At 38.5% G+C, this 13629-nt stretch overlaps 1 protein-coding gene across 50 annotated transcripts in view; it reads right to left on the reverse strand.

Moving 5' to 3' along the window:
* Positions 1 to 13629, reverse strand: part of LOC129281864 (ankyrin-2-like) — a 117718-nt gene that overhangs the window by 17633 nt on the left and 86456 nt on the right. For 36 of the 50 annotated variants that reach the window (XM_064112866.1, XM_064112856.1, XM_064112840.1 and 33 more), the window contains 3 exons: positions 10985 to 11020; positions 8156 to 8215; positions 641 to 7594 (listed from right to left, as the gene is read on the reverse strand). In XM_064112866.1, the coding sequence (XP_063968936.1) occupies positions 641 to 7594; positions 8156 to 8215; positions 10985 to 11020 (7050 nt within the window). Of the gene's footprint in view, positions 1 to 640; positions 7595 to 8155; positions 8216 to 10984; positions 11021 to 12648; positions 12673 to 13629 lie in introns of all 50 variants that reach the window. The other 14 variants (XM_064112834.1, XM_064112819.1, XM_064112820.1 and 11 more) reach the window with 1 other exon arrangement.

Consider the following 13629-nt stretch of genomic DNA (forward strand, 5'->3'; position numbering starts at 1 on the left):
AGTTGACTTACTTCCAGGTTATATATTATTTGCCTTTACCATGTATATATGTGTTCTTTATGAAAGAAATAATTGAAATTGAAGTTGGAAAAAAATATATATTTAACAGCTTCCTCACAAATATGAATAAGAATTTGTTTAGTTTTTAATTGCATTTCATAATTTTTTCTGAAAGACTTATGATTTGAAAGACAAAATTAGTAAATAGTAAATAACACATATAGCAACATAGATATTAAATTAATTTTAGCAATCAAATTGCAATTTTAACCTTCGAAAGGTGAAAGTATATTTTCATATGTAACTTACTTCTTTTATATGCTTTGCTTTATGCACAAACAAATAAGCGATTATAAAATTAAAGATAATGCATGGCATAGGATGAAATCATATTGTCTTTGCTGTATAAATTATGTAAAAAGCATGCAGTCAACAAGATTAACAGGTTAGACAGTAAGTGCTCAGGATGCAATCCTCAAAGAAAAATAAGTAAGGCAACAATCAACAAACCAAGACAGACGACAAAGGCCTTTAAATCAAAATTTGACAACCAAATGATTAGGTTTGAACCAAGACTATTGTCATGCAAGGTGTGAGAAGGAATGCGGTGGGAAGTGTTCAGAGAGTCTGGACTTAATACCTCTCTTGATCTCAGGTGAGTCTGGTCTGGACCGGCATGGAACTCAGAAACAGATCTGGTCTGTAGGATAGCCTGTCCACTTTGAACGGCCGCTCCAGGAAAGCTGACCTCTCTGCGGAATGTGGTGCGGGTGACATGGACGGATTTCTTGACCACGCCACCGTCTTCTTGTTTGGTCTCATATTCCTCATGAGTGACAACATGGTCGGACTGATCATCAACAGATCCTTGAGGAGATTTTGGAGGTTCTTCCGAACCTTCTGATTTGGGAGATGTTGGAATGGGTATTTGACCCTTGTATGGCTTTGTAGGACTGTCTACTTCATCCCCAACAGCACCCTCATCAAGTTTTTCAGTCTCTGGTTCTGGAGCTGGTGAGCTCTCTAGGACACTCACATCTATGGGAGGCAGCTGTGCCTCAACCTCTGAAACAGGCTCAGGAGGTCTTGGGCTCACAATAGAATCTGCCCGATCTTCTTCAGCTACATCAAAAGTTTCATTGTCAGGGACAGACTGCTCTTCGGAGTGTACTAAAAACTCCACATGGGATTCTTGGACCACTGTTTCGCTATGTGGCACATCTCCAAGAGATTGATCTTGATGTGAAAGACTTGCACTGACCTCCTGTTGTAGAGTGAAATCTGAATATTGCTGAGAGGAAATGTCCTCTCCTTCCGGCAGTTCTACATCTTGTGGAGAGTCAATAATTTCTGGTTCAGGCTCTTCCAACTCATAATCATACTCTTGTTGCTGAGGAACACCTATCAAGCTTGGATCATAGTAATCAGATTCAGTTGGGCCATCTAAAAGTGGTGCTTCTTGTTGCTCCTCCTCCTGCTGAACTTGATGGTCCAAAACATCATCTACAACAAACTGAGAAGATTCAGATGTTGACTGTGTAACATCCATGGTTTCAAAGCAGAAACCTTGATTGTCAGTGGGTTCAGTAGAGCCCTCATGTGTGGATGATTCTGGAGTGTCAGGAAGTTCCTGGATTTCAGGGGTGAGTAGAGAATCTGGAGAAGGGGGCTGTGGTTGGATGATCAACTCCTCAGGATACTCTGCAGGATGTATCATACCTTCCAGCAAAGGACCACCACTTGTAATAACTCTGGTTTCTGTCACAACATGCCTTGTGTATACTGTCTGTCCATCTTCTGTTTCATCAGTGTAGGTTTCTTCCTTGTGGGTCTCTCTGGTTCTCACAGTAGCATCCCCAACTTGCGTTTCTACCCACTGCTCATGTGTACTGGTCTCTGATACTGGAGTGTCAACAAGATATTGCTGTTCAGTGGCTACAAGAGCTGCACCTTCTTTAGAATCTCCTGTACTTACATCCATCTCTTCAGTGTATCTGGGAGTCTCTCCCTCTCCCGCTTCCTGAGTCACATCAAGTGGAGCCATCGGTTCATCAACTTGATAGGACTGCTGACTCATCTCAACATGTGCATAGCTGGTTGCATATTCACCAGTGATGTCAAGAATGTCTGGAGTACTTCTTCCATCTTCACGTAATGTGTCCAGCTCTTGTTCAACAGGAGCCATTTCTCCACCATCTGGTTTCTGTTCTTCTTTCGGTTCAGATTCAAGGTACACTTCACCTTGAATGATCATTGACTCTTCAATTGTCTTGTAAGAGGTTGTAATGTCAGCTTCTTCTTCTTTGTATTCTGGCCTTCGTTCAGATTTATCCTCTACATGGGGAATATCTGATGGTTGAATATCATAATCCACTGGAACACTCTCGGCCAATTGCTGGTCTTCTTTGCTGAAAGTTGTCTCATCCACCTGTTCTTCCATGTAACTGATACTGTCTGTCTTTGTATCTAGATCTTCATCATCTACACCAAGTTGCTCTTCAAAGATTTCATCTTCTCCAAGGATGATCTCACTTTCTTCTGTTGGTGGATCGGGTTCAATTAGATAACCATGGTCTCTTGCTCGCCTCTCTGCCAGAACATCATCATCCTGAACAATCTCATCAGACTGCAAATCTAACTTGATCTCTGGAATCATATCTGAGTCATCTGATTGGTCTTCATCAATTGAGATATCATGTTCAGTCATGTCAGGTTCTTCACCCAAGTGTGTCTCATCTTCTGGTTCACTTGCATCAACCTTGATATCTTCTACAAACCTTACTTCCCTTGTAGTTACAATACTTCTTGTTTCCTCAGTTGTTGTTTCATGAGAAAAACTTCCATTTTCACGAATTTGGCCTTGCTGGTCTTCCTGCAGTTCTTCAATATCTTCTGATGTCATACCCTCATCACGTGGTGACAAATCTTCCCTTTCTGCATTAGTTGGTTGAGTTTGCTCTTCTTCTGGAGTATGTTGTTCTTCTCCAGACATCTCTTCCAAATATTTCTCAGTGACTGGTAGAGTACTCACTATCTCAGTGTGAGTTGATGTCACAGTGGTTTGATGTACAGTTTCACATACAGTACCTTTGACCTCTTCTTTAGGTGGTTCTGACTCATCTGTAACAGCAGGACTCTCTTCAACAATGTTGTGTATTTCTTGGTGTAAAACAGTTTCCTTGAAGGTGGAAGTCACAACCTTCTCCCCTATTCGCTCTTCAGTAATTGATATTTCACTAACCTGGTCTTGTGGGGTTGCTTCAGTGAAAGGTTCAGAGTCTCTTGCTTCCACACTTACTTCAGGTTCATCTCTAAGGGGTTCTTGTACTATTATTTCCCTATCATCTGGAACTTTGACAAGTTTTTCTTCGTCAACTTTGGTTTGGTCCATAATGGGTTTAGTGTGAAAGTTTATCTCTGAGTGGACTGCAGTTACACCAATTTCCTCAATGTTTTCATGAATTATGTCTCTCTTTTCTTCATTCTGAGGCTTTGCATCATGTTCTAAATGCACAGGTGCATCTCCTGGAAGAAGGTGTATTTCCTCCTGCAAGACTGTGTGACTGAACTCTGTAGTGCTTGATTTTTCTCCAATACGCTCTTCTGAGATTATCTCTTCATGAGACTCTGTAGTGACAGCACTCGATTCTACTTGTTCATTTGAAATGAGAACTTGTTGCGTCCTTTCTTCATAGATGTATGTTGTCTGTGAAGGAGCAATATCTGTTCTCTCCATTTCATCACCTTCTGGTTCTTCCTGGATATCTTCAAGGAAATCATCATCTCCATCAACATTTTCTCGCTCAGAAGGCATCACCTCCATAGATGTTGAAATATCTTCTTCATCATATTCAGGAGCACCAAGGAATTCTAAATTCTGTGTTGTAAATTCGTCCTCTCTGTGTAATGTCATATCTTGACCCGACTCTGAATCCTCTACAGTTGGCTCTTCGACTGGCACTTTGGGTACATCCTCTTGAACATTGTAAGTAGCATCTTGGATGTGCTCAGAGGTGACAGTTTGTGCTTGCTCCTCTTTGGTTTCATCCTCAAAAGTTACTTCCTCTTTCTCTATAACCTGAGTTGTCTCTTTGACTACAACCTCTTCTGTCCTTTTCTCAATGAATGTTGCACAGATTGATTGGTCATATTCTTTAGGAACATCTTTAGGAGCATTCTCAGGAGTATCATGGATGTGTTCTGAGGTGACAGTTGGTGTCTGGTCTGCCTGAGATTCATCTTCAAAGGCCACTTGCTCTTTCTCAATTACTTGAACTGTCTCCTTGACTACAACCTCTTCTGTCTTTTGCTCAATGAATGTTGTCCTGATTGATTGCTCCTCTTCTTTAGGAATATCCTCAGAAGTATCACTGATGTGTTCTGAGGTGACAGTTGGTGTCTGGTCTTCCCGAGGTTCATCTTCAAAGATGACTTGCTCTTTCTCAATTACTTGAACTGTCTCCTTGACTACAACATTTTCTGTCTTCTGCTCAGTGATTGGTTGGTCGTTTTCTTTAGGAACATCCTCAGGAGTATCTTGAAAGGTTTCTGATATGGGTGTTGGTGATTGTTCTTCTTCAGGTTCATCTTTAAAGACCACTTGTTCTTTCTTGATTACTTGAACTGTCTCTTTGATTACAACCTCTTCTGTTTTTTGTTCAATGTGTGGTTGGTCATCTCCTTTAGGAACATCCTCAGGAGGAGCTTGGATGGGCTCTGAAGTGAGTGTTGGTGCTTGCTCTTTTTGGGGTTCATCTTCAAAGACCACTTGTTCTTTCTCTATAACTTGAACTGTATCTTTGACTACAACCTCTTCTGTCTTTTGCTTAATGAGTGGTTGGTCGTCTTCTTTAGGAGCATCCTCAGAAGCAGCTTGGATGGTCTCTGAGGTGAATGTTGCTGGTTGCTCTTTTTGGGGTTCATCTTCAAAGACCACTTTCTCTTTCTCTATAACCTGAGTTGTCTCTTTGACTACAACCTCTTCTGTCCTTTTCTCAATGAATGTTGCACAGATTGATTGGTCATATTCTTTAGGAACATCTTTAGGAGCATTCTCAGGAGTATCATGGATGTGTTCTGAGGTGACAGTTGGTGTCTGGTCTGCCTGAGATTCATCTTCAAAGGCCACTTGCTCTTTCTCAATTACTTGAACTGTCTCCTTGACTACAACCTCTTCTGTCTTTTGCTCAATGAATGTTGTCCTGATTGATTGCTCCTCGTCTTCATGAACATCTTCAGGGGTATCATGGATGTGTTCTGAGGAGACAGTTGGTGTCTGGTCTGCTTGAGGTTCATCTTCAAAGATCACTTGCTCTTTCTCAATTACTTGAACTGTCTCTTTGACTACAACCTCTTCTGTCTTCTGTTCAATGAATGTTGTCCCAATTGGTTGCTCCTCTTCTTCAGGAACATCTTCAGGGGTATCATGGATGTTTTCTGATGTGACAGTTGGTGTTTGGTCTGCTTGAGGTTCATCTTCAAAGACCACTTGCTCTTTCTCAATTACTTGAACTGTCTCTTTTACTACAACCTCTTCTGTCTTTTGCTCAATGAATGTTGTCCTGATTGATTGCTCCTCTTCTTTAGGAATATCCTCAAGAGTATCACGGATGTGTTCTGAGATGACAGTTGGTGTCTGGTCTCCCTGAGGTTCATCTTCAAAGATGACTTGCTCTTTCTCAATTACTTGAACTGTCTCCTTAACTACAACATCTTCTGTCTTCTGCTCAGAGATTGGTTGGTCGTTTTCTTTAGGAACATCCTCAGGAGTATCTTGAAAGGGTTTTGATGTGGGTGTTGGTGATTGTTCTTCTTCAGGTTCATCTCCAAAGACCACTTGTTCTTTCTTGATTACTTGAACTGTCTCTTTGATTACAACCTCTTCTGTTTTTTGTTCAATGTGTGGTTGGTCATCTCCTTTAGGAACATCCTCAGGAGCTTGGATGGGCTCTGAGGCAAGTGTTGGTGCTTGCTCTTTTTGGGGTTCATCTTCAAAGACCACTTGTTCTTTCTCTATAACTTGAACTGTCTCTTTGACTACAACCTCTTCCGTCTTTTGCTCAATGTGTGGTTGGTCATCTCCTTTAGGAACATCCTCAGGAGGAGCTTGGATGGGCTCTGAGGCAAGTGTTGGTGCTTGCTCTTCTTGAGGTTCATCTTCAAAGACCACTTGCTCTTTCTCGATTACTTGAACTGTCTCTTTGACTACAACTTCTGTCTTTTGGTCAAGGAGTGGTTCGTCATTCTCTTTAGGAACATCCTCAGGAGTATCTTTGATGGGCTCTGATGCGAGTATTGGCGCTTGCTCTTCTTGAGGCTCATCAAAGACTACTTGCTCTTTCTCTTTAACTTGAATTGTCTCTTTGACAACTTCATTAGGCTCTTTTTCTAAGACTGTTGTACTCTCTTGCGAGTCCTCAAATGGTGAAACTTCTTTCAAGTTATCTGAATCAACACTCGGTTTTTTGTTTTCTTCATCTACCAGTTCTGTTCGAGACTGTTCTTGGATAATAGCAGAATCAACAACATTTGAAACATATTCTCTTACTTGTTCTCCAGGAATTTCTCCTGATTCCTCTTTATCTTCCAAGGCAGTTGGTCTACTGAAGATACCACCATCTACTTCCTGTTCTTCACGTCCTCGAATTTCTGTGGTAGTAACTACAGTAGTGACTGTCTCCTGATAATGAGTAACAGTCTCATTTTCTCTTTTTGGTGAATGAGAAGCTTCTTCTACTTCTTCTTTAACTTCCTCAACTTTATCCATCTCAATCACAGGTTCATCAGAAAGTTCTTTTGTTGCCATTGCCTTACTTTCTTCTTTAACAGTCTCATCATCTTCCTTTTCAGCTGCCAGTATTTCAGTTGGTTTATCAAAGCCTTGGAGATTCTTGGTTTGCATAGGATATTCTGGCTGTTCAGCAACAGACTCTGATACTTCTGGTTCCAGTGCGATATGCCTCTCTTCCTTAATTTCTACAACATTGACTGTCTTCTCTTCAACCTTAGTTGTCTCTCTTACATCTGTCACTTCCTTCTGTTGCTCATATTCATAAACCTCCTTTTGCTCAGCATCTGGACTAGGAACTGGCTCAGGAGACTGAACTAAACGTTCAAGAGGACCAGCTTGGTATTCTCCTTGGATGTTAACATCTTGGGAAACTCTAGAATCATGAACCATTACAATATCATTAACCTCCTGGTCTTCCATAGCCGGTTCTTCACATGGCTGTCCTGTTTCAGTTGGTTTTTCAGATTCTTTGACTTCACTTTTTACATCATATTCAACAACTACTTCTCTGTTCTCTACCCTTTCCTTCTCAACCTCTTTCACAGGAATGTCCTGAACAACCTGAGCCTCAGTCTGTTCAACTGCTCCAGACTCTTGTAATCTTTCTACATCTTTGACCTTTGATTCAAATGTCTCAACTGGTTCTAGTTCTTTTGATTTGGGTGGCATTTCATGATCAAGCACTTCTTCTTTATATTCCTTTGATTCCTTTGGCGGCTTTTCCGGAAAGTCTTCCTTGATTTCCATCTTGGTAATTTCCCCGGTGATGATCTTCTGCTCTATGGTTCTCACTGTTGTTACCGTCTACAGAGAGAATGAGGTGAGGTTTACATGCAAACTGTGCATCATTACCTACTTTGGGATTTGACCAATATAGAATTTGTACTCAAAAGCATATATATGTCAATATGTGCCAACATTTCTTCTATCGTTAGTACTACCCATTCTGCAATATCATAGCTTTCCCATCGGGCACAAGCATTTTTGTTGTAAAATGAACAATGACTACAGGTACATTTGATAACTTACAAGAGAGGTCATAGTTGCAATCCACTTACTCTTCTTACATGAACAAGCATGTTTTCATTTCACAAAAAATGGTCACTGATATTGGAAAAGATACATGTTTATGAAGTTCAAGCATAAATCATAATATAATAGACATTCACCACATCATTACAAATCTATGTTAATATTTGGAAATACCTTTGTACCCCAAGCAACATTTTTTTTTTTGAGAAACCTATTGCCAATAATCAAAAACTCTAATGCCACATCATGATCAACCATATTTCAAGATCTTTGGTCCCAAGCTTAACATTTCACATTTTTACTAAATCATATACACATAATCCTCTTCCTTACCTCTGATCGAGTAGTCTCCACCCTGGTTTTTTCTTGATGCTCTGTTGGTTTCCCAGGCTCCTGTGGTGTTAATCACATTAAGTCACTTCACTATCAACTGACAAACAGCCTGGGTAGCAAGTCTAAGCCCTCCAGCCAGATATGAACAAGCCACAGACAGAGTGGACAGCCCTGGCTCAAGGCGGCAGGCAAGGCCAGCATGCACAGTGCGAGCTCATGTGCAGATGCATGTTAAGCATGTGCAAAGAATGAAAGTAGCGGCTACACATGATGCATTAGAGGCGTGCATATTCTGTAGTTATTACATAAAGAGCTTCTATGCAAAGGTAGGACATCTACGATGGGGGTTTTAAGATTTCAAGGATTGTTCTAGTGGACCTATTCTACAGGAGAGCCTTCCTGTCTGCTACACTTTGAAAGCCATTCAGCTAGAATGCATGCAACAGCCAATGGGGGTTTATTCAATGAAAGAACATAAACAGTCACAGAGAAAACATAAAATGTAGACTAGAAGACAAAAAATATGAAGGACACTGAGACATCCTGATGGATGAGAAATGCTTTCACATAATTATGATCTCTTTTTCATTCATTGCATCTCTCTTTTTTGAACAACCCAGCACGATCACCAAGAAATGAAACTACTTGGGACTTCACCACGAAATGGTTGCCCACTCACAACATACATTTGCACACAATTGGCATAGTCAGACAACACATCCATACGACAAAGAGACAGAACAAACACAAAAAATGATGGTATTAGATGGAGAAAAATGCTGGATTACGGGCTGCACGTTAGTATGGAATTTTCAAAAATAATAAAATGGCGGCATTTGCAAGAACTGCACATCTTCCGGAGTGGCCAGAGAGACATAGAAGGATGGAACAACCGCTAGATGGTACATGGAAATCAAACTGATTAAAATGACATTGCATGGTAAAGCTTGTTATGTTATTAAGTACTGTGCATAGAATCGTTTTGCTTCCTTCATAGGAGGGTTTCAAGGGAGATGAATAGAGAGGATGCCTGGCTAAACTGAACGAGCATGACTGTTAACGTCTTTTGCATGAAGTGGATATATATCTCATTCTAGTACTGGAAGGAGGGGAAAGAGGGGGGCCTTGGTCGTTTTGGACCATTCAGGATGTTGCAGGAGAGCAAAGCATTGTGGGTAAATAGATGATAATTTGGTAACTAGTGCATGCTCGGATTACAGGCAGAGTTCCTTTCAGAATGACATAATGGTATGGGCATTCACATTGTTGGGTTTTTTTTTTTCAGAATAGTTTGCATAGTTTGATACCAGGCTGGAGCACAGCAACATATATTTTCTAGTCACTTTTTTTCAAGAAATCTTTGGTGGGTGATGTGGTGAAACTTGGAGCATATTTTGTTTCCTTTCCTTTTTCTTTGCTGTGATCCTGATTTTATGTTAAATGGCTGCAGAGGCTTAGACTTGATGTTAATACAACACATGGTTTGCAATAATACACTAGTCAAAACATGAAATTAGTCACATTTTCATTTCAAATCTGTTAGTGCTTGCATTTCTTTCCCAAAACGTTATCAAGTAATTTTCACATTAAAACAATTAGGATATTATCATTGAGTTTGATGATAATTTCATAAAGATCTTCAAGCTTATTTAGTCAAATGCTACAAAATGATATGAAAGATCCCCATACTTTTTTTCTTTTTTGTTGAGAACAGGAAAACACTTTGGGAGGAAATGACTTGCATGCACTGAACAAGATGCAGCGACTAACTCTATGCCAACAAAGCTTATCATTATCAATTAAATGTTTATCATATTCACATAAATAGAATACAATTAGGCAGGGCGGAGAGTTCCTCCAACCTTGTTTATGTAATCACAATATTTACACACTGTAGTACTATGGCAATCCCTTATTTGCCAACAGCTTCCAACAAGATTGAGCAGTCGAACGTCATTAGTGATTGCAAAGACATAATACATTTTTTCCTTTTACAAGCCACATAAAATTCAGTGGTATACAAGTTCAATTACACTTAACACTGTTACTACTACTAGTTCTGTTACCACTATCACTACAACTAGTACTGCCACTTGGATACATTTTTATGACAAGGTGTGCAAGTATAGAAATGGGACTTTCTGAGGAAGGGTACGAGGGGAGGGGAAATTTTGCTGATTTTATTTTCATAAATCCTTTTAAAAGATAAGCAGAGTTGCAAAGTAGCATGAGAGATTTCTCCAGACAGAAGAATGCCCACTTCTCTACCTAATGAATTACAGCAACATTATATCCAAAATAATGTAGAACAGTATAATACTGTCTGTTTCCTGCACATGATCAGTAATCTAAATTCACTAAAAAAAAAAAATTCTCACAGTAAAATGCTTCCAACAGAGTCCATCTAAAAGTGCTTATTTCAGGGGACTTGGGACCAAGTAACACAAAGATTAGCAACTGATAATGCGGTTGATTTGTAGAATTGATTGCACCTAAAGATTAAGTGAATCGATCTTAACATTCAGCTCAACAATCATTCGCAAAGTATTGTGTTACAGGGCAAGTCAACAAGAACATGTGCATGGGAGTGGGTCCCTGTCCCCAAAGCAATTTTGGTGTAATTCCTAAACATCTAGCACATCATTCAGCCTCTAACAGCGTATTGAAGTATTAAACCTACATATGTTCACAGTCAAAAGAACTCCAGTAAGGGAGTTAACAACATTTTAGACATAAACAGAAGATATTAAGCTGACATCGATGGGTTATAAGGGTGGTCATAGGGGAAGGGTGGGCCCGAGGAGGAATCTAACAATATGTCCGACTTACCCCAAGGTCAGTTGGTCGAGCTGAATCACGGACATCCTATAGGAGAGACAAATACAATACAAACAACAAAAGAGAGGGATAGAGAGGGGAAGAGAGAGAGAGATAGGTATATCAGGTATGGAATGCAATCACCTTCATTTACAAGGCAGAATTACGGAAATCTCCATGATAGAACATCTAGACCAGGCCAAAGAGATAAGTTGAGACAGTATTTCTGACATCCGGAGCCAATCACAGCAATTAGTTGCATTTAACACAACTCCAAAAGTCGAGCGCAATTTGACATATGATCAGTCAAAGGAATGCAATGGGGAATTATTTTCCCTTCTTTCTATTTTTATTAATCAGAGATTTTCATCGCAACTTTTTACAGTAATTGGCCGTGGAACACAAATAACAAACCCCTTTTGCAGAAAATGGGCAGTTTGATTCTAACATTTAAGACTTGTAAACAAATATTCATATAGGAAATATGCAGTACAAATTATGCATTGCTGCTGCAAAATGCAATCTATATTCACTATTTTGAAATAAATCTCATGCCCCTTCTATCATTCTAAAGAATTTGAGGGGTTTTTTAATATTGTTTTTAAATATTTTTAGTAATCCAAAAAATGTATTTGTGTGCCTGTGTTTTGTCACACTTTAAAGTGGCTATATATTGTTAGAAATCCCAAGAGTTAAGAAACCTTATCGATATCAAGTTAGCTCAAGCTTCTGGAAGCATTTTCCTCCAAGCTTTTAAATCTTAAATCAGTCTTAAAAGCCTATACAGGTAAACAAATGTACAGTCATATCAATGTCATTATCATGCAGGAATAATAGTTTATAGAGCCATCAAACATTCTAGAATATATAAAAGAGATAATCATTCTCATGCATTAACTATGCAGGACACTTCAAAGAGTTGGGGGTAACGCTAATCATGCTAAGTCAAGCAAGGGAGTGTGAGTGTGTGCTCTCTAAATATTATCATAATAAATAATTTATAATATTCAAACCTTATATTAATCATAAAAAGTATAATAGATATACCTTAAATCATATTTTTTTAAATGCTATATAATAGTAAAATCAAACTTTAAATCTAGGTATATACAGCTATTGGCCAAATAATAAGTTAGAAAGAAATTCAAGATTATCCAATGCTTGTATAAATATTATCTGCAGGCTGCATAATCAGAATGTAATAAACTGCTATTGTATATCATTACCATTTACCAATAAAGAAAAGCAACAGAATATGTTTTTCGCACAAAGTTAGGATTATACTGCAACTGTATATCATTACCATTAAAAAAACAATGAAATATGTTTTTTTTGCATAAAGTTAGGATTAACTGATTCAAAATGTAGGTTGATGTTAATACTGTAGTTATATAAAGCATACGTTAAAAATGGTTAGTACTGTTTGCTATATGTATTAGTTTAAACTCATATAAACTTTATTGAAAAAAATAAAACTGATAATAAAAATATTGATAAATAAACAAAAAATAATATTTTTGAGGATTACAATTCCTATAAAGCTTTCCAAAAGAAAAAAAAAACAGTTAAAAATCACGCTAAGAGAAACCACACAACGTAACAGTGCATACGGGATAGCAGTGTGTGTGTGGGTATGAAGAGTAAAATTAGCAAATAAATTCACCGGTTCATCTTACATTTAGAATGGACAAAGCAAGTTTCTGCAGTTGATGAGGGAAAATGATAAAAGGTAGATGAGGCAATGACTAAAGGTAAATGCCATATATGAAATGAAAGAAAGAATACCAACATGCTTCATTTTTACTTTGTCAAAGGTGTTGCTACATAGGAAGATGGATCCCATTGATATTTGCCCAACAAACCAATTTTATCTTCCCCAACTATTAAAAAACTTTTATCCTGAAACCCTGAATGTATAAAAATTGATATTCTTTCACAGAATAGTTGCTCAGAAAGTCATTGAAAGGAAAATGAGACAGCTTTAAGTCCTATGTAATAAAGGTAACATTGTTTCTACTTGATTAATTGTTATCAAAATAAGTCAAAGGTGGGGCCCCGTTTAAAAAAAAACTTGTTATAACAAATTTGCTGTTACAGTTTTAAGCCACTGAAATTGTGTAATTTGATTGGCTGATAGTAAACTTTGTTATAGAAATTGCGCACGTGTTATTATAACAAGTCTTTATGAAACAGGACATTGATTCAAGAGCAGACACATAACATGATAAATACAGGGGTAACAGGGGTACAGGTGGGACAAACAGAGTCACAAACTAACTACTTTTTGGTCGTCCAACAAAGATGATTACATGGATTCATTTGGATTTTGTTATTGATTGGTTGAAAAATCTGGGTCATTGGGAGCATGGGAGCATGGGAGCATGGACCTAGTATGTCCATGTTGGGAGCAACCATTTTCCATGGGGAGGGGAGTCATAAAACATTAAGAAATAAATCCAGAAAAAGAGATAAAAGAGAATATGTAGAGGTGTAATGAGATTGTTGACAATCATTTAAGGGTGAACAGAAGATTTTGGACAGCTCAAAATCAACAAATCAAGTCACTGTGGAAGGTGAAAGTACAAAATATTCAGAATCCTATATTTCCCACTCCCAACTACCATAGTACTACACAAGTCATCGGGAACAAGTTAAAG

Source organism: Lytechinus pictus, chromosome 18, assembly GCF_037042905.1.
Source record: "Lytechinus pictus isolate F3 Inbred chromosome 18, Lp3.0, whole genome shotgun sequence".
NCBI classification, from domain to species: Eukaryota; Metazoa; Echinodermata; class Echinoidea; order Temnopleuroida; family Toxopneustidae; genus Lytechinus; species Lytechinus pictus.